Here is a 23,737-nt window from a genome sequence, read left to right as displayed (position 1 = left end):
CTTTTGAAATGTATTTTCTTCATTGCCGGTTCACTGAGTCATCCCGTGAAAGCTTTCTTTTGCTTCCTACAAATACATGCTTATCCCCTAAGGGACGCCTTATAGTCATTGTGGACACGTTATTTAGTAAGTGAATGTCTCTGTTTTCTGTCTTACAAAAAGCTTGTCTGTGTGCCCTTTCGTACTGACTTTTGTGTAGGATAAGAGTCCTTGGGTCACTGTGCAGTAGTCTGAAGAATTGTTCCCCCCCCCCAAGCAAGCCCTGTTGCTATGTATGAGCAGCTGAGCTCTTTTTGTAAAATAACCTAAACCTGTTATTTCCATGCTGTCAAATTAGTCACAGATTCAGGGTCCTTAAAACACACACACACACACACACACACACACACACACACACACACACACAACTCTGGCTGTGCTCACCAAAAATAAAAGAGAGAGGACCCAAATAAACAAGATAAGAAACGAAAGGGGAGAAATTACAACCAATACCACAGAAATACAAAAAAAAAAAAAAAACATAAGAGAGTACTATGAAAAATTATATGCCAACAAACTGGACAACCTAGAAGAAATGGACAGGTTTCTAGAAACATACAGTCCACCAAAACAGAATCAAGAAGAAACAGATAGGGGGTGGGAAGGGATAAACTGGGATTTCAAAATGTAGAATAGATAAACAAGATTATACTGTATAGCACAGGGAATTATATACACGATCTTATGGTAGCTCACAGAGAAAAAAATGTGACAATGAATATATATATGTTCATGTATAACTGAAAAATTGTGCTCTACGCTGGAATTTGACAAAACATTGTAAAATTATTATAAATCAATAAAAAATGTTAAAAAAAAAAACAAAGAGAAATAGGGAAAAAAGGGGAAGAAACAGATAATTTGAACAGACTGATCACGAGAAGTGAAACAGAATCCGTAAACAAAACAAAAAAATGAAACAAAACAGAACCTCCTTGCAAAAAAAAAAAAGTCCAGGATTGGATGGCTTCTCTGGGGAATTCTACCAAACATACAAAGAAGACTTTATAGTAATTCTTCTCAAACTCTTCCAAAAGATTGAAGAGGAGGGAACACTCTTAAACTCATTCTATGAAGCCACCATTACCCTGATACCAAAACCAGACTATCAAAAAAGAAAATTACAGACAAATATCTTCAATGAACATAGATGCAAAAATGCTCAACAAAATATTAGCAAGCCAAATCCAACAACACATTAAAAAAGATCATACACTATGATCAAGTTGGATTCATCCCAGTATCACAAATAGGGTTCAACTCATGCAAATCAATCAATGTGATACACCACATCAATAAAAGGAATGACCAAAACCTTCTTTTGATGATCATCTCAATAGATGCAGAAAAGGCATTGGATAATATTCAGTATCAATTCGTGATAAAAAAAAAAAAAAAACTCTTACCAAAGTGGATATGGAGGGAACATATAGCAACATAATAAAAGCTGTTTATGACAAACACACAGCCAACATAATGCTCAATAGTGAAAAGTTGAAAGCCTTCCCGCTAAAATCTGAAACAAGACAAGGATGCCCACTCTCCCCACTTCAATTCAACATAATATTGGAAGTCCTAGCCATAGCAATCAGAAAAGAAAAAGAAATAAAAGGGATCCAGATTGGAAGGGAAGAAGTAAAGTTGTCACTATATGCAGATGATATGATACTATATACAGAAAACCCTAAAGATTCCACATAAAAACTACTAGAGCTCATAAACGAATTCAGCAAGGTAGCAGGTTACAAGATTAACATACATAAATGCATGGCATTTCTTTACACTAACAATGAAATATCAGAATAGGAAAGAAAACAATCCCTTTTTAAATTGCATCAGAAAAATACTTAGCAATAAACTTGACTAAGGAGGTGAAAGATTTATATACCGAGAACTATAAAACACTGTTAAAGGAAATTAAAGATGAGTTAAAGAAATAAAAAGATATCCCATGCTCTTAGATTGGAATAACATTGTTAAAATGGCCCTACAACCCAAAGTAATCTACAGATTTAAAGTAATCCCTATCAAAATACCCAGGACATTTTTCACAGAACTAGGATAACCCTAAAATTTATATGGAATCATAAAAGACTCAGAATTGCAAAAGCAATACTGAAGAAAAAAGAATGAAGCTGGAAGCATAATCCTCCCAGACTTCAGACAATACTACAGAGCTACAGTAATCAAAACGGCATGGCATTGGCACAAAAACAGACATATGGATCAAAGGAACAGAAACAGAGCCCAGAAATAAACCCACACACTTACAGTCAATTAATCTTTGACCAAGGAGGCAAGAATATACAATGGAGAAAAGACAGTCTCTTAGGCAAGTGGTATTGAGAAAGCTGGACAGCTCCATGTACATCAACGAAGTTAGAACACTCCCTCATACCATACACAAAACCCCAAAAGGCTTAAAGACTTAAACATAAGACAAGAAACCACAAATCTCCTAGAAGAGAACATAGGCAAAACATTTTCTGACATAAATTGTAGCAATGTTCTCCTAGGTCTGTCTCCCAAGCAATAGAAATAAAAGCAAAAATAAACAAATGGGACCTAGTTAAACTTATAAGCTTTTGCACAGCAAAGAAAACTATAAACAAAATGAAAAGACAACCTATGGACTGGGAGAAAATATTGGTAAACAATGAAACTGACAAGGGCTTACCTTCCAGAATATACAAACAGCTCATACAACTCAGTACCAGCAACAACAACAGCAAACAACCCAATCCAAAAATGGGCAGAAGACCTAAACAGACATTTCTGCAATGAAGACATACAAATGGCCAAGAGGCACATGAAAAAATGCTCAGTATCACTAATTATCAAAGAAATGCAAATCAAAACTACAATGAGGAAAAAAAATGACAATGAGGTATCACCTTACACCAGTCAGAATGGCCATCATTAAAAAGTTCACAAACGATAAATACTAGAGAGGGTGTGGAGAAAAGGGAACCCTCCTACACTGTTGGTGGCAATGTAATTTGGTCCAGCCATTATGAAAAGCAGTATTGAGATTCCTGAAAAAACTGAAAGTAGACTTACTATATGATCCAGCAATCTCATTCCTGTTCATATATCTGGAGAAAACTCCAATTCAGAAAGATACATGCACCCCAGTGTTCATAGCAGCACTATTTACAATAGCCAAGACATGGAAACAGCCTAAATGTCCATCAACAGATGACTGGATAAAGAAGATGTGATATATTTATACAATGGAATACTACTCAGCCATAAGAACCGACAACATAACGCCATTTGCAGCAACATGGATGCTCCTGGAGAATGTCATTCGAAGTGAAGTAAGCCAGAAAGAGAAAGAAAAATACCATATGAGATCACTCATATGTGGAATCTAAAAAAAAAAAAAAAAAAAAAAAAGCATAAATACAAAACAGAAATAGACTCACAGACATAGAACACAAACTTGTGGTTGCCAAGGGGGTGGGGGGTGGGAACAGATAGACTGGGATTTCAAAATTGTAGAATAGATAAACAAGATTATACTGTATAGCACAGGGAAATATATACAAGATCTTATGGTAGCTCACAGAGAAAAAAAATGTGACAATGAATATATATATGTTCATGTATAACTGAAAAATTGTGCTCTACACTGGAATTTGACCCAACATTGTAAAATGATTATAAATCAATAAAAAGTGTTAAAAAAAAAAAAGAGTTGTGGTATATATATAATGGCATACTACTCAGCCATAAAAAAGAATAAAATAATGTCATTTGCAGCAACATGGGAATGATCTGGAAATCATCATACTAAGTGAAGTAAGCCAGACAGAGAAAGAAAAATACCATATGATATCACTCATATGTGGAACCTAAAAAAAGGACACAAATGAATTTATTTACAAAACAGAAAGAGACTCACAGACATAGAAAACAAATGTATGGTTACCGGGGGGAAAGATGAGGAAGGGATAAAGTGGGATTCTGGGATTTGCATATACTAGCTACTATATATAAAATAGCTTATCTACAAGGTCCTACTGTCTAGCACAGAGAACTATATTCAATACCTTGTAATAGCCTATAATGAAAAAGAATATGAAAAGGAATATACATACACACATATATGTGTAACTGAATCACTATGCTGTATACCAGAAATTAATACAACATTGTAAACTGACTATACTGCAATAAAAAAATAAATTAAAATGGAAAAAGACACAATGAAATACTACTCAGTTATAAAAAAAAAAGAATAAAATAATACCATTTGCAGCAACATAAGTGGACCTGGAGATTATCGTACTAAGTGAAGTAAGTCAGAGAAAGACAAATATCATATGGTATCTCTTATATGTGTCATCTACAAAAATGACACAAATGAACTTATTTACAAAATAGAAAGAGACTCACAGACTTAGAAAACAAACTTATGGTTACCAGGGGGGAAGGAGGGTGGGAAGGGGTAAATTGGGAGTTTGGGATTAGCAAATACACACTGCTATATATAAAATAAATAGACAACAGTGTCCTGCTGTATAGCACAGGGAACTATATTCAATATCTTGTAGTAACCTATAATGAAAAGGAACATGAAAATTTATACATATATATTAAATATATATAAAAATATATATATATATATATGTGAATCTCTATGCTTTACACCAGAAACTAATACATCGTAAATCACCTATACTTCAATTAAAAAAAAAAAAAAGACATTTAGAAGGCAGGACAGGCAGAACTTCGTGAGTAGCTGGCTTGGTAACGACAGCACAGGGCAGTGGTAAATAGCATAAGCCAGAAGTCTGAGAGCCGAGCGGCTGAAGCGTACCAAAGCTGGGTGACCTTGGAGAAGAGACTTCACCTTTCTGAACCCGTTTCCTCAGCTGTAGAATGGGGCTAAGGGAAGCAGTGAGCTCCTACCTGGTAGCGCTGAGCACAGAGTAAAGTTGCAGTTATCACCATCCTCATCGCTGTTACTGGGGCCAGACTGATTCTTCGCCTGGAATATTCTCCCCTTCTGCTGGCTTATCCACGCTCATCCTTCAGGTGCAAGCTCAAGTGTTGCTGACACCCTACCTGAACTCAGTTCTCCTTATAAGATGTCCTCATAGGTTTTGTACCTGCTTTCCCAGTAGTTATCACTTTTGTAGTGGTTAATTAAATGTGTAATTAGTGGTGGTTTAATGTTTGTCTCCTTCACTGGACTGGGAGAACCACGAGGCCAGAGTCAAGGTTTTATCGTCACGACTCTACCCCCAACGCAGCTCGGTGTCGGGCTGGGCACCCAGCAACCACTGAGCAGATGCTTGTTGAATGAGTAAATGAATGAGTGATCAAATGAATATTTAACTGATTAATAAGTGCATGCGTGGTTAAGTACACGAGTGAGTAAATGACTGAGTAAGTGAGTAAGCAAACGAAGAGGAGGAATCCAGGATCACTCTCAAGCTGTAAATATCCTAGAACTGAGAGTGTAGATGAGTTGTTCATCTTTTGGAGTTCTTCGATATTGCCGGGGGGGAAAATGTAACCACAGGAAGAGATACGCGTGGCGTAGGATAAATTGTGATGCAGAGGAGTACGGCGACATCTCTAGGGACGGGTCCGAGGTCCTTCGGGATAAACCGCATTCTAATATTAAGTTTGGAGAAAAGAGAAGCGTTGCACGCCCGAAAGGTGGAATTGAACCACTCTGTCGCTAGACAGCTACAGGTTTGAAGCCTGCACCCCAGACCACTGAGGATCATCCGGGCAGAGAAACAGGTCCCCTCTACAGCTATATAAAAGCCAAAAATTCTATCTTTTTATACTCATGGCTGCATAATTTGGTGGGATATAAGACTGTCGAAATCAATATATATAAATTCTCTCTAGCTATTTATTACGTAGTATGTCTTTCAAATGTTGTCTTTGCTTTATATTGATTGAATCATTGTCAATTTGGAAACCTCTTCATTTGCATAGCGCCTCGTATTCTGGGAAACGGCGCGCCGGAGGACCAGCGCCCTAGCTTCTAGCTCTTAAAGAGAAGAGCCACCTTTTCCAAGCGAGAAGCCAATGTTTTTAACAGAAGAGACTCATACTTCGGCATTCAGAAGCCCCTTCCTTGAAAAATCCGAATTCGAGTGAGTAGGTGCCTGCTAGAGTCTGACTTAGCCCAGCCCCGTAGGCTCCGGGCTGGCGGTTATAGGGCTGGTGCGACACCTGCTGCTCTTTTTTGGGAACTTCAGCTACCTACGGAGCCCTATGTTCATGCAAAAGTTCAGTGAGCACCTATTGAATCCCAGGCACTGCCATAGGTACTGTCAATGGATGACAGGATTTCTGTCCCCATTGATCTTAGACACTAGGGATCATCGATTTTTGCACCTGAATTTTATACTGAGGAAAGTGAGGCGTAGGAACGGAGAGTACTGTACCGTAGTTCACACAGCCCATCCACTTGGGAGACTCATACCTGTGTCATAATTATTATTACAAAAAAAAGGTGATCTTTTCATAACCCAAGCAAGTGACCCTTTGATGACAATATCATTCCCCGGAAATCTCCCATGGCTCCATCTCAGAGTCAAAATTCTCACGACAGCCTTACAGTCCCTATGGTCTAGTCCCTTTCACTCCTCTGACCCTATCTCCTACTCCTCTCTCCTCATATACTTGGCTTCAGGCAGATAGATTCCTTCCTGCACACACTAGGCATGCTCCCTTCTCGAGGCCATGGCGTTTATTCTTCCCCGTGCCTGAATCTCATTTCATCTACATGTTTACATGACTCACTGCTTCCCTTACCTCTGGCTTCTGCTTAAATATCACCACTTAACGAGGCCTTCCCTGACCACCCAGTTTAAAATAGCAAGCCCTGTCACCGTGTCCCCTTTCCCTGATGGACTTTTCTCCATCACCCTGATCACCACCTGCCATATTCTATGTGTATTTGCTTATTGTCTCGCTGCTCCCACTAGAATATCAGCTCCATGAAAGCATAGATTTTGTTTTGGTTCATTTCTGTGTCTCTGACCTAAACAGTGCTTGCGCACTTAGCAGATGTTCACTAAATGTTTTAGGATGAATGCAAGAATATTATCAGTATCCTTCTCTGAGCCTCAGTTTCCCCATCCGGAAAACAAGACTAGCCCCACTAGGAGGAATCATAACAAGCAAATCCTGCTTGGCAAATCTGGATTCAAGAGAAGCCCCCTTAAGTCCTCCCTCTGTTAGTTAGCTTGCTGCTGCTAGACAACTCTTGTATACAAAGTCTGGGGCTGTAACTATTACTCCTGTAACATCATTATCTATCTTCTAAAATGTGACATCCATCATTAGAGGCAAGATTTTAGGTGATGCACAAACAGATTAAATGGTAATGGTTTTGTGTTTATTTTAACTGTTACATTCTATTTCTGGCAAGCGATGCTGACTTCCCTGGTGGTGAAGTGACATTTTCTTTTAAAAGAAATTTGTTTTATTATTTTTTAATAAGCCAACTTAAAGAAAAAAAAATTAGATAAATAGCAGAATAGGTGATATAAAGATCAACCAGGTCGTGAGGAGATGACTGAGGTTTGGGAAATGGTGTCACAGCTAAGAATAGCAACTTCTGTTTATTGGACATTTATTCTATGCCAGTGACAGGGGCTTTACATGTAGGCAGCTTATGGTGAATATTTTCCATTTGAGGAAACTGAGGCTGTAAGAGATGAAGTCACTTGCTCAAGGTCACGCAGCTAAAAATTAGTGAAGTTGATTCAAATCAAGGCCTAGGAGTCTTTAGACTCCAATTCCCTGCCTCCTCCTCCTCCAGCTTACAGTTTTAGAACCTGAAGCCCAAAGAGGCCATGAGGGCCTGTGCTTACTCCCAAAGCAGCTGAAATGGAAAGAAGTGCGTGGGTGAGAAGATAGACATGGTTAGATATAAGGGGGTGCAGGAGGAGTCCAGGGCCATACCTGGGTCTCTGGCCGGGTGACGACGTGGGCAGAGAGGACATCCCTGAGTTGGAAATCAGGTAGGACAAGGAAGAGGTTTGAGTGAGTTTGTCGGGGGAGTAGTCCAAAAGACAGCTGGATACACGGGTCTGGGACTCAGGTGAGATGGAGGGACAGCAGGCAGAGTGTGGGGATCGACTAGTGATGTCTGTCTTGAGCACAGGCATGGAAAGTGGCTGTGAAGGTTGGCTAGCCCTGGGATTGGCCATCTCTTAGGTAGTAGAGGGTAAGTTTACTCCCTGAGTATCACTCAGCTGCTTTTCAGTGCGGGAAAGTGAAAGCTGGAGGGGGCTGGAAGCACAGGAGGCCTTGCGTTTTCCACAGAAGTCTTTATTACAGTGTAAATCCAAGCTCAGGCCTCCCCTGGGCCCCATGCAAAGCCCCGGCGTTGGGGCTACTGGCGTCCAGGAGACACCAATCCCTCACGGCGCCTCCAGCGGCGGGGTCACGGAAGTGTAGGGCGGGTGCCCTATCTAGGCAACTACAAGTCCCAGCAGGCCCCGCGGCCAAGGTGCCTCGCCTTTCCCAGGCTCCTAGAGCAGAGCCTCTTGGGAAATGTAGTCCTGGCCGCTCAGGCAATTTGCGCAAACTCCCAGGTGTGAGTGATCCTGACATCCACCCGGAAACCGCTCCGGCTGAGGCGGGGAGAGGGTGGGGATGGAAGGGAGATGGAGAGGGACAGAGGGGTACAGAGGGTGGGGGCAGGCGTCCCGCGGGCAGAGACACCGCTTTCATTCGGCTTTGGCTTTGGATCCGGAGACTGCGGCTGCTGCCGAGGCAAGGGCTCCGGTCCCTGGGATCTTAGCTCGGATCCTGAGGGAGAAACAGGTGGAGTCAAAGGGTGGGGCAAGAAATAGGATAAGTCTGTGAGAACTAAGGGGGAAACGGGATGGAGGAACTGAGTGCCCAAGCCAGCTCCTGCTCTCCACCTACTGGCCTGAGATGGAATTGTCTCTCACCCTTTAAGAAGGAGGCATTCAGCCCCAGGAGGTTTAGGGACAGGAAATATTGGGGGTTGGAGAGCATTCCCAAGTTTCCCCATTCCATTCCCCATCCCATCCATCTCCACCACATGCCCTTACTTAGCTTTGATGTGGCTCAACTGATTGGTCACCAATCCCACATACTGGTCAATCTGGGCCTGGGGAGACCAAGAAGGGGTGAAGGGAGAGATTGGAAGGGGTTCTTCTCCCTAATTCATTCAGGAGGCTTTTCCCTTCCCCATCCTCAAATCAGGAGTTGAGGGAGTGGCCCACCACACAGTCTTCAACTCTAAACCTAATAAAATACCCTTGGAAGTCAGAAGATCAAGTTGAAGTCAGAAGTTCATTTGACCACACTGTGTAGGAAGCAATGTCAGGTAGAGACACAGGAATCTGCAAGTGAGTTTGTGTCCTGGACATTATTGTTACTTTTTGAGTGAGTTGCCTGTGTGTGTATTTAGAGGACATTGGTATTGAGTCCCTGGGTGGATTGAATTTAAATACTAGTTTAATACACAGTGTTAGTTGACTCTGTGAGTCTCAGTGATTCTGGCATGTGAGGGAGTTAGTTAAGACAATCTCTTTGGCAGAGACGTGTAACATTTGGCTCTCAGCTGTGCTGGAGAATGTCATAAATGGAATCCCAGTCCATCTGCCTGTCTCTGGATAGGATATATGTCAGTTGGCCCTGTTTCCGCCAGTGTTCTGGGTAACAGACATCCCACCTGATTTAACTGAAATGTCAGTCCCTTGCAGTTTCAGGGAGTGAGGGCATCAGTCAGTCCACCTGATTGGCTGGGATGGGTGTCAGACCCAGACTATGTGTAGGGATAAATGGCATCAGTCTGTCTGTCTGTCTGCAAATGGAATATGTGTTTGTCAGTCTCCAGGGGTATCAGGGTATCAGGAGAAGGCATTCATCTGTCTGCCTGTTTCTGGCTAGGATGAGTGTTACTCAGTCTCACACTGTGTCAGGGAGAGAAGACACCAGTCAGGCTGCGTCTAGAATATGTCACATTGGACCTTGGGTCACTGTCAGGGAGGAGTATCAGATAGACCACCTGCCTTGTGCTGGGACATGTCAGTCAGATCCTGGCTCTGCCACAGGACACCAATCGAATTGCCTGTCTCTGGCTGTTGAAATATCTTATTTTGACTCCAGTTGTATCGAGGAGGGGCAGCAGGCAGACCACCTGTGCCCAGCTGGGGCATGTGTCCATCAGACCCTGACTCTGTCACGGAGGGGGCACATCGGCTTATCCTCCTGTCTCTGGCTGGGACATCTATCATGGGATCCTGGCTGTAGCGAGGGGCAGTCAGACCACTCATGTTTGGCTAGGATGCTACCAGCTGAGGGCCTGTCACACTCACCTGGTGCTGTCGGTACAGCAGAGGAACTGTGAATAAGCCAATCACTCCTGTGGGCACAGTAATAGGGATCAGGGTTCTCCCAGGAGTTTAATAGCTCCATCCAGAGCCCTGTCCCCCACCAACCCCTCAGTGACCCACGCACCCACCCCCACCCCCGCCACAGCCTTCCCAGCTCACCCAGAATGAGGAGAGTCAAACCATTGAAGACGGCACCCACGAAGGTCAAGATGTAGAAGAGAAGGGCCAGCTGAGGGTGAGGGGCAGGGTCAGCAGAGCCGACGGGGTGCTCCCCAGGCTGGGAACTTCCCCAGCAATGGCCCTCCTACCCACCAGGGGCAGGGACGTGAATATTGGGAACCCAGGAGGGAGCAGGGGCTTCCAGGCACCTTGAGGGAGTCCACGAGGTCTTCTACCAGGAAGAAATGCCGCAGCTGCATGGCCACAGAGACCACGTGGGAGGCCATCTGCTGGGACAAACGTTCTGTCTGCTCCCGAGTCAGGGTCAGATCCACATCCAGGTAGGCCCTGAGATAACCAAGGTGTGGGAGGTGACTCAGCGGGTGGCTGGGACAAGGGCAAGAAATGAGGGTTGGGGAGAAGGCCAGGCCTAGATGGAGTTGGGGGTCAAGAGACAGGATCAAGGATTAAGGGTCAGAGGTTAGGGCTGGAAGTCAGGGATCATGTGGGAGATAGAAGCGGAGATGGGATGCGTCAGGGCCAGGGTGAGAAGTCAGAGCCTGACTTGAGGTCATGGGTCCTGACTTAGGTCCAGTGCTAGGGTCTGGGCCGGGGGTTCTCACTGGAAAGGGTTGGCGCCGTCCCCCCGGTGCACGGCCTGCAGCACTTTTCGGTAAACCCTGAGAGAGATGGTGCTGCAGAGCAGCAACAGGGCCACGTGGGCGGCCACGGACACGATGCTAAAATGCAGGAGGCAGAGCAGGGAGACCATGAGGCCCGTGAAGACCACTCCCGACGTCCTCGTGTCCTTCCAGTACAGCAGGTCCGCCACTGTGGAGGGAGGGGGTGGCGATCAGGCTGGGGTTTGGAGCTTGTCTGGCTGACCTCTTGACCTATTTCCTGTCTCAGGGCTAAACCATGACCTCTTGATGCACCTGTCTGAGCCTTAATCCAATTACCCGATTTTTATTTGTCGTCTTTTATTCCATTCTTGCCTCCTCTCTTCTCCTCCTGGAAAACCCAAGTTAACTGTCTAGTAAGTCCCCTTAAGCTTACTTCTGCCCATAGATTATGTGTGGGCACAATTTGGGGGTTAAGATGGTACCATATATATACTCTTCTACATCCTGCATATCTCACTCTACTTTTTCTCCTAGAATTCCCTCTTGGTCAACTGGAATAGCTCTTTTTTTTCCTGTTCTATTCTTTGTATATAATTGAAGTATAATTGGTTTACAATGTTGTATTAGTTTCTGATGGACAGCATAGTGATTTAATTATATATACATTCCTTTTCAAATCCTTTTTCATTGTAAGTTATTACAAGATATTGAATATAGTTCCCTGTGCTATACAGTAGGGCCTTGTTGTTTATCTATTTTATATGGACTAGCTTTTAATTCATTCTTTTTAAAGGCTACATGCTATTCCATGGTGTGACTTCACCATCATTCATTTTATTCAACCACGTATCTATTGCTGGGTCATTTACTTTGTTTCCTCCCCCCATCCCCTTCCCCAGCAGTATTGCAAATACCAGCCTCCTACAGATATTCTTACCTCCAAGAGGTTCTATTTCTGAGATAGAATCCAAAGGGTGGAATCATCACTGGGTGGACTAATTATGTATTTTCAAATGTCATAAATATTACCAGATCGCTTACTAGAAAGACTCTAACAATCCTTATTTTCATGAGTAACATGAAAGTGATTTTTTCCCAGCATCCTGCCCAGCAATGGGTGTTATTGTTCTTTTTATTTTTTGCACCCTGACCAGTGTAGTTAGCTCCTTGATACTCCTACCAACACATTTATCTAAGTCTAAAATATGTTAATAACACTATCCTCCTTCCTAGGCCTTAACTCAAATTTTTGATATCTTTCTGAGACTCATCTCCCTTTTTTTTCTTTTTGTATTCATGCACGTTTAAATTAAATTCTCCCAAGCCCAGCCTAACCCCTGACCAGTGACCTGGGGACCCCAAAGTTTTTCATCTCACTCATCTAAACTTTGAACAGCCCTCCCTGTAATCCACTCCCCTTTGAGACCTGAACTGAGAGCCCAGTATTCTTCCATCTACTTCTAGTCTCCATCCTCCGACCCTTACTCCAATCAAACTGATCCATCCCAGCCAGTCCCCCTTAGAGTCTGACTCCCCTCACTTTTGTATCCTCCCTATCACATCCTCCCACCTGCCTCTAACTAGGGCAGACCTCCCCCGTAACCCCTTCCCTACAGGCTCCCCTACAACACTAGAGCCAGTGAATGGGGGAGGGACGGGGTCGCCCGAGGCGGGGGCTAAGTTTAGGCAGCTGGGGGGAGGGAGCCTCACCCGCAGCTGTGCTGGCTCGTCTAGCTCCTGAGTGACAGCGCCGCCTGGGCCTGAGGCTGGGGGAGGGGGCCTCCCCGCTCTTCGGTCCCAAAGCTCCAGCTCGAGAGGGAGGGGACCCCACACCCTCTCCACGCACTCCTTAGACACCCCTGCAGCCCCTCAGCCCCAGCCTGCAGCTCTGGGGAATTTGGGACCAATAGGAAACATCCCCCAGACTTGAGGGAGATAAGACCTAATCTGGACCCCTTTCCGCGATCCCCCAGCACCCCCGTCCCGGCCCGCCCCGAAGGCCCACCTTTACTCCCCATCTCGGCTCCGAATGAGAGGCTACGGACACCGCTGCTTCTCAGGGATTTTGCCCACTTCAGTGGAACCAGAGGGAGGGAGTAAGGGGGCGGGGCCCCTCTGTACCCAGCCAATGGCTCTCCACAGAGGTGGGAACAATTCCAAAATGGGATGGCTGTCTTTGTAAACAGCCAAAATCAGTGATGTCTACAACTAACCTACAGGAACCGTTTGTGGAGGCTGAGCATACTTTAAAATAAGGCGGGGTCTATTTACAACTGGCCAATGCATGTGGTTAGGAAAGAGGAGAGTTTTTAAAAAGTGTAGAGTTTACCTTTAAATGCCCCATGGCCACATTCAGAAGAGAGCCTTTTTTTTCCTCCCCCAGGGATTTGGCCTCTCCAAAATCAGCCTCTAGGGGGAGCACTCCAAAAGAGGGATTTTTTTTTTTTTTTTCAGCAATCAGCCAATGCTAATACTCCAAGGAGGGCTAACTTCTCAAATGGGCGGGGGAACTGTATAAAAAGAGCCAATGGTAATCTTAGGTAACAGGAAAAAAATTTAAGGGCGGAGTTTATGATGTCTTGCCAATAGCAATACCTCCTCCCTTCTCCACTCTCCTCCGTTCCTTCGCGAGGCTGGTCCCTTAAAATTCCAATCCTCCACCCTCGCTGTAGTCCAAAGGAGCACTTTCCCTGACGCAGTTTACCTAGAAGGTATGGTTCCAATGTGAATTCTGATTGGTCCGTGCTATGGAGGCACTGCCCCGTGATTGGCTCCCGCTCCAGCTGCCCCCACAGCTCTTCCTTCTCGACCAGCGAGGACTCATCCGGCCAAGAGTTTGAATCCCGGGATCGGGGAGGGGATGGAGTGCGGGCCTGAGGGGTCCCAGAGCCAGGGCTGGGCTGCGGAGTCAAGACTTCGGGCGGTGAAGACTGAGCGAGTCCAATTTGTAGGTCCAGTTCTGGTGCGTTAGAGAGAGAAGGCTGTAAGCTTTCACCTTGGAGGTGCCCGAAGGATAGACCACCCACCCCTTGTGGCTTCGGTTCCAGCACCTGGGACATCTCACCTTTCCTAGCCTCTCCAGCCTCCGATCCATCCGGCTCCTCGTCTTCTAGTGGGGTGGAGCTACTTGTGGCAGAGTCCTCCCCGGACCCTGCTCCCCGGGCCGCCCAGCCCAGCTGGTCCAGCTTGAGACCCAGGTCCTCCAGGGGACGCTCCGCCGGAGGGGCAGAATTGGGGTCACCACGGCGCCCAGGCTCCGGGGATTGGCTCAGGCTGGGGATGCTCTCCAAGCTATCGCCCAGGCCAGGCTGAGGGGGTGGGTCTCGCGGCTCCGAGACTGAGCGGCCCTGGGGCCTTGGGCGGCGGGCAGCTGAATCCCTGCGGGCCGCAGAGCCCATCACGCCATCAAAGGCAATGTAGGAGAAGGTCAGCTCCCGGGGAGTGCCCCAGTCCTGCGATGTGGTCTCTTCCTCGTCATCCTCTGAGAATTCCCGGGCTGTGTGCAGCTCACGAAAATCCGAGTCGTCATTCCCTCCTGCCGTGAGCAAAGGAGGGCATGAACTCCTCTGACCAAGACCCTGACCCATTCCCCTTAATCCGTTTACCCAGCTTTGAGCCTCCTCAAGTCCCACTCTCACATCCTCCCTCTCTACTTACCTTCTGTAGAGTCAGGGGTAGAGGACGCTGTAGATGGAGCTTCTTCTGCGAGAAGGAAAGAATCAAGGACTCTTAGAAGCTTAGACTGCCCGAATTACAGAAGTAGTGTGCCAGTCGTGGAAACTTGTCCAAAATAAGGAATCTTAAAATTTTAATCATAGGACCCTTAGAACATTCTGCATACAGACTGTAAAACTTTAGTATCCTTGCTATCAAGAAGCTCAGTCTTAGATGTTCCAGTCCAGGAATCTCGATCTTCAAATTAGGGATTTTAGGAGGTTTCAATTAATTAATTATTTCAACAACCATTAATTAAGTGCCTACTATATGGCAGGCACTGTTTTAGATCCTGAGGATACAACTGTGAATAAAACAGACAAAATCCCTACTCCCATAGAGCTTATACTCTATAGGAAAGACAGACAATAAACAACCAATTTATGGTACTGGGTGCTAAGCTTGGGGAGAAAAATCAAGACAAGGGAGGAGAAAGTAAGCGGGTGTTATTTCAGTCAGGGTGGTGAGGAAGTCTTCTCTGATAACACTTGAGTAGAAACCTGAATCATGTGGGGAAGCCGCAGGATGTCAAGAGAACCGTCTTCCAGGCAGAAGGAAAAGCTACTGCAAGCACTATGTTTTGCATATTTGAGGAACAGAGAAGTGTGCAGATGTGAGTGAAGCAGAGTGACTGAGGGAGAGAGGGATGGGACATGAGGACAGAGAAGTAAGGCCAGGGTGGCAGAGGCAGGTAGCGAGATCAAGTAGGGCCTTCCTTTGTAAGCCCAGGTAAGGAAAATATCTTAGAATGTTGGGATGATACTCTAAAATGTTGAAGTAACAAATTCTCAGGATTTTGGCATCTGGACTCTCAAGACATGCAAGTGGCCTAGTCAGCGTTGAAATCCCCGGCTGTGAGGGTGTGAGACAGAGAATGTTAGACAAGGACTGTTATAGCCCTGGGCTCGGAGATCATGAGGATCAGATAAGACATTTTCATTTGTGGAATCCCGCTCCTTGGAGCTAGCTTTGCCTACAGGAGATGCTCAATACCCCTTGGAAAGTGAAATCAGATGTCCCCCACCCCCACTTCGTTTCTTCAGCTGGGAAATAGGAGGCCAGGAATCAGAGGCAGGGAGCGGAGTGGGTCTCCTCCTAGGTAAAGCCACTGCTAATCAATGGTATTAAAGCCCGCTAAGGACCCAGGTGTCCTAGCCCTAAACCAGGGATGGCTGTTTCCCGGGGACAGGGCATTGGGCATTTTGGGCGAGGTCGGAGCTTCCTCTGAGTGTGGGCAGAAAACGGAGGTGGGATGCAAAGATGGGTGATGTGGGAGTGGGGGATTCAGACCCCTCTTCTCCACCCTGGCTCTACCCCTCCATTCAAATCCCCTCCCCGCCGGCGGCGGCCAGCACCAGGGCGAGGGGACAGCTCCCGGAGAACATTCTCAACCCCCGGCGGAGCCCTGCGGCACATCCCAGCGCCCAGCGCGCCCACCGCCTGCTATCTCCGTGCCCCCCACTTCTGCCCTGTCTCATTCAGGTTCTCCTGGTCAAGTGGCCCCCATCGCCTCTAGAACACGGGGGGGGGGGGAAGGGAGAGCTTCCTTTGTCTCCTTCGCCTCCTCCCCCATCTCTTCTCTCCCCCGGCCAGAGGCTGAGGAGAAACCCGGGAGGAGCCCACCCGGGCCTCTGGGCCCCACACCAGGCCTGAGCCTCCCCCTACTCACTGCAGTGGGCGAAGACCGGCAGGACCTGCCCCATGGCCCACCTCGGGCCTGCATCGGGACCCCCGCCCACTCCGGCCACGCCGCCCTGGGCCTGGGGCCGCGGGCGCTCATCTCCGCCGCGCCCAGGACGCCGCCGCCGCCATCCTCGCCGACTCCTCCTCCCGGGCCGCTCCAGCAGCCACCGCCGCCGCTGCTGCCGCCGCCCTCAGCTCGGCTTGGCGGAGGCGGGCGGGGCCGCTGGTGGGGGGAGGGCACTGCAGCGCGAGGGCCGGGGGCGGGGCCAGAGAACGGAGGGGCGGAACCTGAGGGATGGCGAGGGGGCGGGGAAACCCGAGAGGATGGAGGGGGCGTGGCCTTTCTAATAGAGGGGCTGAGCTAGGACCGTAGGCTGCTGGGCCAAGAAGGCATGGAAGGCGGCCTGAAGGGCGGGGTCTAAAGAGAAGAGGGTGGGGCCTTTATGGAAGAGGCGCCAGGCCTAGGGTAGGGTGAGGGGCTCAGGGAGAGAATGATGAAACAGCCTAGGTAGAGAAGATGGGGCCGTGGATCTCAGAGTGGTTTGGGGTGGAGCTAGAGGTGGCACTGAGGGGACGGTATAAAGATTCTACTGCTGAGAGGTAGAGTATGAGCCTAGATTCTCAAAGGGAGTGAGAAATGGGGCGGGAGGAAACTACTCAAAGTTTGAGACAAGGGGAAGAGCTCAGACATGAGTGGGGCTTAAGCCAATTTAGACTTATTCAGGTTGGGCGGGGTCAGTTAGAGACAGAGAAGGTAGAGGCGCAACCTTATCGAGAGTAGCGCAGAACAGGCAAGGGAGGAGGCGCGGCACAGAAGATGGGCGTAACCTGGAGTAGGGGGCTGGGCCTGCAGTTAAGAGGCGGAGCTAGAGGCGGGTCCAGGACTGTCCCAATATTAGAAGCTTGTGAGGCTGTGGGTTTGAATGAATGGGCGGAACCTGGAAGAGAAGCAACTGAAACCAAGAAGGGAGGGGACGAACTAAAACAATTAAGGATTTAAAGCTTTTGAAACCGGGGACGGGACCACTGATTATGAGCGGAGCTTGGACAAAGCAGGGCTGAGGACCCGAAGCCTAGGGTTGTACTGAGAATACGAATTCTAGAGATCGTTTCTCTGTAACCCTTGTTTACTTCTGTGACCCAGTTTCCTCTTCAGTAAACTGGAGAAGATGATATAAAATAGTGTGTAGCTCATGATAAGTGCTAGTGTGTTATTATTTTTCCCTGACCCAAACTTCAAATCTCGCTTTGAAGGTGCGAGAGAGGAGAACGAGGAGTTCAATCCCTTCTAGTGACTCGACTTGAGTGTAAGTCAAGGGCATAGGAAGATTTAGGTGGTTTAAAATCTCAACGGTGGAGGGGATTAGTGGAGGTGACGAGGGTGAGGGAGCGGTTAGCAGGTGCAGAGGGTGGAGTCTTCCCGATCCCCAGGCCGAAGGATGGAGGCCCTTGCCCGCCTGCTGGAGCGTCTTCTCTGGCCATCTCGCAAGGAAGAAGAGGCGGAGGAGGAGGAGGAAGAGGAGGGGAGGTCTCCGGACGGGCCTCAATCCCTTCTGGACGCGCCGCGCTGCGCCCAGCGGCCTCATGGGGGTGTGGCGGCGTCGTGTGCCCTGAGCTTCGGGGCGAGCTCAGTGCAAGGCTGGCGAGCACACATGGAGGACGCGCATTGCGCTTGGCTCGCGCTACCTGGGGTGCCCCCAGGCTGGTCTTTCTTCGCAGTCCTTGACGGCCACGGCGGGGCGCGAGCCGCCCTCTTTGGCGCGCGCCACCTGCCGGGCCACGTGCTCGATGCTCTGGGCCCCGCGCCCCACGAGCCGGAGGGCGTGTGCAAAGCGCTGCGCCACGCCTTCCTGAGCGCAGACGCACGCCTGCACGCGCTCTGGCCCCGCGGCGAGCTCGGCGGCTCCACCGCTGTGGCATTGCTGATTTCCCCGTGCTTTCTGTACCTGACGCACTGTGGTGACTCCCGCGCGGTGCTGAGTCGCGCCGGCGCCGTGGCCTTCAGCACCGAGGACCACCGGCCTCTCCATCCCAGGGAACGCGAGCGCATCCACGACGCAGGCGGCACCATCCTCCGCCGGCGCCTCGAGGGTTCTCTAGCAGTATCGCGAGCACTAGGAGACTTTGCTTACAAAGAGGCTCCAGGAAGGCCCCCTGAACTGCAGCTCGTTTCCGCGGAGCCTGAGGTGACTGCCCTGGCACGCCAGGCCGAGGATGAGTTCATGCTCCTGGCCTCTGATGGAGTGTGGGACGCGATGTCTGGCACTGCCCTGGCGGGACTGGTGGCATCGCGCCTCTGCTTGGACTTGGCTCCAGAGCTTCTCTGCGCGCAGCTGTTGGACACGTGTCTATGTAAGGTCCTGAGGGCGGGGCTTGAGATCTTTGAAGAAAGAACCTAAGGGATTTTAGCGGAGGAGGAGCTTTGATGGAGAGGCAGGAATAAAACTAGAAAAGGAGTGGAGCTCCACTAAGGGGCAGGGCCAAAATATGCAGAGGGCGGAGACTGAGGGAAGACTTGTGGCAAGATGGGAGAGTAGTAGTGTTAGATAGGCAAGTGGGTGGGGTTTAAGAGAAAGGGCCTGGGTTTTTTGGAATGGGACAGCCCTTAGACTTAGGAGTGGGCCCTAAGGTATGATCAGTGGCTGAAAGAGGAGCAGCTAAACAGCAAAGTGGGAGGAGCTTTGGTGAAGGGAAGTGGTTCTCTTTAATAGAGTGGGGCTAGGACAGTGAGAGGGCATAGTCTCAGGGACTGGTCCTTGTGAGAGGCCTGGTTTAGACTGGCAGAAAGTTGGGATTTGAGAGAAATGGATGTAACCAGATTGGGAAGAGGCACTAGAACCCAGGGAATGTTGGGAAACTCTATTTCCAAGGGCATCCAACCGTGTCCCACCAGGCCCTCTTTTCTCCACCTTCTCCAGGGCAGCCTGGACAACATGACCTGCATCCTGGTCTGCTTCCCGGGGGCCCCCAGGCCTTGTGAGGAGGCCATCAGGAAGGAGCTAGCACTGGACGCAGCTCTGGGACACAGGGTTGCAGGTGAGCAGGTGCCAGGAGCCCAGCAGAAGGGGTGGTCGCCAAGGAGGGGCACCCCCATAACTCTTGCTTCCTTCTCAGAGCTATGTACCTCTACCCAGGAGCCTCCCAGCCTGAACACAGTTTTCAGGACTCTGGCCTCTGAGGACATCCCAGATTTGCCTCCTGGGGGAGGGCTCTACTGCAAGTAGGTTGGGGTGGGGTAGGGTGGAATGGGAGGAGGGGTGGTAGGGTGGAATGGGAGGAGGGTCTCCTCCTGAGGGCCTTCCTTTGCTCTGCAGGGCCACAGTCATTGCTGAAGCTTATTCTGAGTTCTGCCAGGCCTCAGCAGAGCGCTGGGTGGTAAGGACCCTGTGTTCCATAATCTTTCTCTTAGAAACATGTAATCCAGCCCCCTCACACTGCCCCACCTCCTTAAGTGAGGGGGAAATTGAGGCCAGGGGGAGAAGGGCCTTGCCTGATACATTAATAAATTCTCACTCCTGGTCCTGAAAATTGTGCTAGGCATGATGGGGGTGGGGGGATGCTGAAGCAGAGAAGAGACTATGCTTGCCCTCCAAGAAATGTACCCCCTACATTGCTCTGTGAAGCCCTATCATCCCAAGCACCACCCACTCTATCCCAGAATAAGGCAAAAAAATTCAAGGAATGTTGATGACCCATACCAAAGGCTGATTGCGCTGCAGAGACCACCATAACATCTCTGAGGGTGGTCCAGGTCTTAGATGAGAGAGGTTGGGCACAGACAGCCTATTTGGAGATGTCCAAAGAAGTGGTGGACGAAACCACATAAACTGAGGTATGGGGTGGGAGTCAGGGAGGAAATGTGAAGTAGGAAACCTGAAAGCCTTTGCAGGGCAGAGAAGGGAGTTTGGTTATTACCAATTGGAGGAAGGCGGTGGGGGGTAGGGGGATTGTTGATAGTTTCTCAAGAGTTAAAGGAGGTGTTTGTCAGGATTCTTTCGTGTTGTGAAAGGCAGAAGCCCCCATTCAACCTGAGAAAACAAACCAGGGGATTTCCTGGGCCATGAAACTGAAGAGTTCAGAGACTTAAGGCATGACTGCTCCAGTTGTCGGATGATGTCATCAGGAATCGTCTCTTAGTTTTAGTTTCTCTGAGTTGGCTTCATTCCCAGGCAGGGTCTCCGCTTGAGATAGCAGAGTTGCACCTTCAGGCTCATATCCCAGGAGCCTACAATCCCCAGTGGAGAGGGCGCGCCAGTTTCCCGGTAGTTGCAGCTGTGGTTCCAGAGCTGGTTCCCATTGGCCACACCAGATCACGTGCCTGACCAGTCACTGTCTCTGATTGGCTAGGCTAGGATCACAGGCCCATCCCCCCTCGCTCGGGCTTGGGGTTCACACCAGGCAAAACTGAGGGACTAAGAGATGGGGAATCCTGGTTCCTCAAAAGGAAAATAGGAGTGATGCTTCCAGAATACAGGGGAGTAAGTGCAAAGATGTAAGGGGTTCCTATTCCCACATTTTATGTTACAGAAGGGGCACAATGGGGCTGGGCCACCCGCTGGCACCCTTTCAAGCTCTGCCTTGGACTTGGAGGCCTGACATGTACACAGCTGTCATCCTTTGGGGACCCTCTGCCCCACTGGGGCCTCAACAGAATAAAGGAAGAAAACTCCCCTTCCTCGGCTGTGTAGACCAGCGGAAGGAAGGCAAGCCAATGGAGGAATCCCAGAATGTTTATTTCCCTTTCTCCTACTTCCCTCTCAAATGAAGTCTTATGAGATAGGGGAAATTGCACCCGTCAGCTAGACTGCCCCCCCCCCAAAAAAAACCCAAGCACAACACCCCCCAAACCAAATGTTTCTGAAATATTTAGAGCTGAATGGACCCTGAGAAATCATACAGTTCAATAACCTTCTCTTCCCTTTCCATTTTTTATCTGTTTGGGGGTAGGTAGGGGGAAGTTTGATTAAATTTTCATTACATAATTCAAAATACATTTTTCTTGCGGAGGTGGGGGAAACACAAACATTATTTGCCCAGTCCTTTGGCAACTATGTATTGGGCACCTGCTGTCTGCAAGGCCCTGCTCATAGCCGTCAGCTAAGGAGACCCACTGAGGTTTCTTACCCCCAAAACCTCCTAGTGTGAGGGGTGGGGTGGGGGGACAGTAAACAAGGGAACCCATAAATAAGGTAATTTCAGACACTGACAAATGTCTCAAAGAAAATGAAACTGGAGGACGTGATAAGCCAATGTCTAGGGGAGCTACTTTGGTTTTTTTACATTATTTATTTTTTGAATGGGTAATAAGTTCACTTGGTTTGAAATTCAAAGGGCACAAAATGGTATAAAATGAAAAGTCCCTCTCGATCCCCCATCCAACAGCCACTCAATTTTCCACCTGGGGATGAAGAGGGGACCACTGAGCAGGAACCTAACACAGAAGTAGCCAACCATGCAAAACCCCAGGGAAGAGTGTCCCAAGGTGAAAGGAACAGTCAGTGTGAAAGCCTAGAGGCAGGACTGAATTTGGCATTTTCAAGGTGAGGCTTGAGATTACAACCATCAAACTCCATGATCCCATCCCCTGTCCCCAGTGGACACCCCTGCAATGAGTCGGAGTGATTTTTTTTTTCAGATCTTTTATCGGGCATGTACACACACATATATATGGTACCTTAGGTGTTTCCTTGATTTTTTTCATACCCTATGTATCATTTGGCAGTCTGGGTTCTTTGTTTGTTTTTTACTCAGTAATGTGTTGGAGAATTCTTCATGCCACTTGCACATCTCATTCTTTTTAGCTGCTGCGTAGCACTTCAGACAAGAGATGTGCAATGGTTTCACCGTTCATCATCCTCTTGATGGACATTTAAGCTGTTTTCAATTTCTTGCCCTTACGTCACTGCTGCCATAAAGATCCTTGATCAGGCTCCTGTGTCCATATGCAAGAGTTTCTCTAGTACAAGGGTCTGCTACATCTTTTGTGCAGCACTTGAGCTAAGAATGAGTTTTACATTTTTAAAGGCACACAGAAGTCCTCCCCTCCTATTTCACAGATGGGAAAGCTGAGACCCAGAGAGGAGTAAGGACTTGCCCATGATTACACAGAACAGGGGTTCTCATACAGCTAGATAAATGTGTGTTGAGCTGCTGTTCTGGGCCTGGCTGGGTTAGTAAGACCCAAAAATCAATCAAATCTACCTCTGCCCCCAAAGACCTCACTACCTGAGGAGACATATAGAGAAACAATTATAACCTACTGTAAATCAACGGTTCAAGGTCTCCCAGAGTGGGGTGGAGAAGGGGTGAGGATAACTCAGCTCTTGTGAAAACAATGTCAGAGCATGGCCTAGGAAAATGAGGTGAAGGAGCTCAGGACGGCACGCAGGCAGCGGATTCCGCTTGGAAAAAGGCTGGGAAGGTTGAACCCTGAGAGTAGTTGGTTTTACACTCATACTTTGCACCCAAGCACCACTGGAGTTCTGGTGGCTCAGGCACGAGGCAGGCCTCAGTTTACCCATTTCTAAACGTCGAACTGATGATTTCCCAGACTCCTGCCCCTGCCTTCGGCATCTTATCCTGGCCAGGTGGCGCTCTACGGGAGGGGCGTGACCATATTAGTGACGTCACGTGGGGCGGAGCCGGCAGGACCCGCTGCGGAAGCCTGGGAGGGTGTAGGGACTCAGTCGAGTCCCCGGCGCGTGGGGGAGGGGGCTCCCCGCCTCCGTGTCCTCCGATTGCTGGATGATCCCGCCATCCTCCTCAGACGAAACTGAGTCACGGCGGAGCGTGCATCGGGAAGGGGCCAGGGACCTTACCCTTTCGGGGACCGGGAGTCCCATTTCCACCCAGGTCCAGCGACGCACCCGTTCCCCCCTCGCCACACACACACACACCCTGCGGCTGTGAGTCAGCGGCCGGCCGCACCCCCTCGGCCCACTTCCTCCTCACCTTCCCAGGGCGGGCGGGGGGAGGACAGTGAGAGGGGTGGGGCCCCTCCCCACCCATCCCCCTCCTCTGCAGGGGGTGAGGGAATTCACCCTTTAGTAACACTTCATAAATTGGCAGAGAAGAGAGACGTTACGGGGTCCGAAGGCAGGAGGATTTAAGGGAGAACATTTGAGAGAATCTATGCTTAACCAGAGGGTCCTCCTCGCCCCCCAAATT

The 23,737-nt window shown here is 48.5% G+C and overlaps 2 protein-coding genes and 1 non-coding gene across 4 annotated transcripts; 1 reads left to right on the top strand and 2 right to left on the bottom strand.

The window, feature by feature from the left end:
• Positions 1-5,702: 5,702 nt before the first annotated feature.
• Positions 5,703-5,789, bottom strand: TRNASTOP-UCA (transfer RNA opal suppressor (anticodon UCA)). The gene has a single exon. It is a non-coding gene; the product is annotated as a tRNA-Sec (tRNA).
• Positions 5,790-8,328: 2,539 nt separating this feature from the next.
• On the bottom strand, positions 8,329-16,737 carry RTN2 (reticulon 2). 2 transcript variants are annotated; one of them, XM_010946816.3, is made up of 10 exons: positions 16,557-16,737; positions 14,831-14,875; positions 14,238-14,708; positions 13,878-14,132; positions 11,174-11,381; positions 10,760-10,898; positions 10,551-10,620; positions 10,374-10,420; positions 9,102-9,160; positions 8,329-8,832 (listed from the first exon to the last, which is right to left on the bottom strand). In XM_010946816.3, exons 1-10 carry the CDS (start codon positions 16,588-16,590, stop codon positions 8,751-8,753), a joined length of 1,410 nt encoding a protein of 469 aa, XP_010945118.1. In that variant the 5' UTR covers positions 16,591-16,737; the 3' UTR covers positions 8,329-8,750. The 2 variants fall into 2 exon arrangements, with proteins under 2 accessions (XP_010945118.1, XP_045366552.1); XM_045510596.2 differs by lacking the exons at positions 13,878-14,132; positions 14,238-14,708; positions 14,831-14,875; positions 16,557-16,737 and adding an exon at positions 13,179-13,315.
• Positions 16,738-17,026: 289 nt separating this feature from the next.
• PPM1N (protein phosphatase, Mg2+/Mn2+ dependent 1N (putative)) lies at positions 17,027-20,283 on the top strand. Its single transcript, XM_010946817.3, has 4 exons — positions 17,027-18,927; positions 19,489-19,606; positions 19,685-19,790; positions 19,885-20,283. Exons 1-4 carry the CDS (start codon positions 18,010-18,012, stop codon positions 20,093-20,095), a joined length of 1,353 nt encoding a protein of 450 aa, XP_010945119.3. The 5' UTR covers positions 17,027-18,009; the 3' UTR covers positions 20,096-20,283.
• Positions 20,284-23,737: the final 3,454 nt, after the last annotated feature.

Source organism: Camelus bactrianus, chromosome 9, assembly GCF_048773025.1.
Source record: "Camelus bactrianus isolate YW-2024 breed Bactrian camel chromosome 9, ASM4877302v1, whole genome shotgun sequence".
Classification (NCBI taxonomy): Eukaryota; Metazoa; Chordata; class Mammalia; order Artiodactyla; family Camelidae; genus Camelus; species Camelus bactrianus.
The sequence above is the reverse complement of the archived record's forward strand: the minus strand, read 5'-3'. Positions and strand labels throughout refer to the sequence as shown.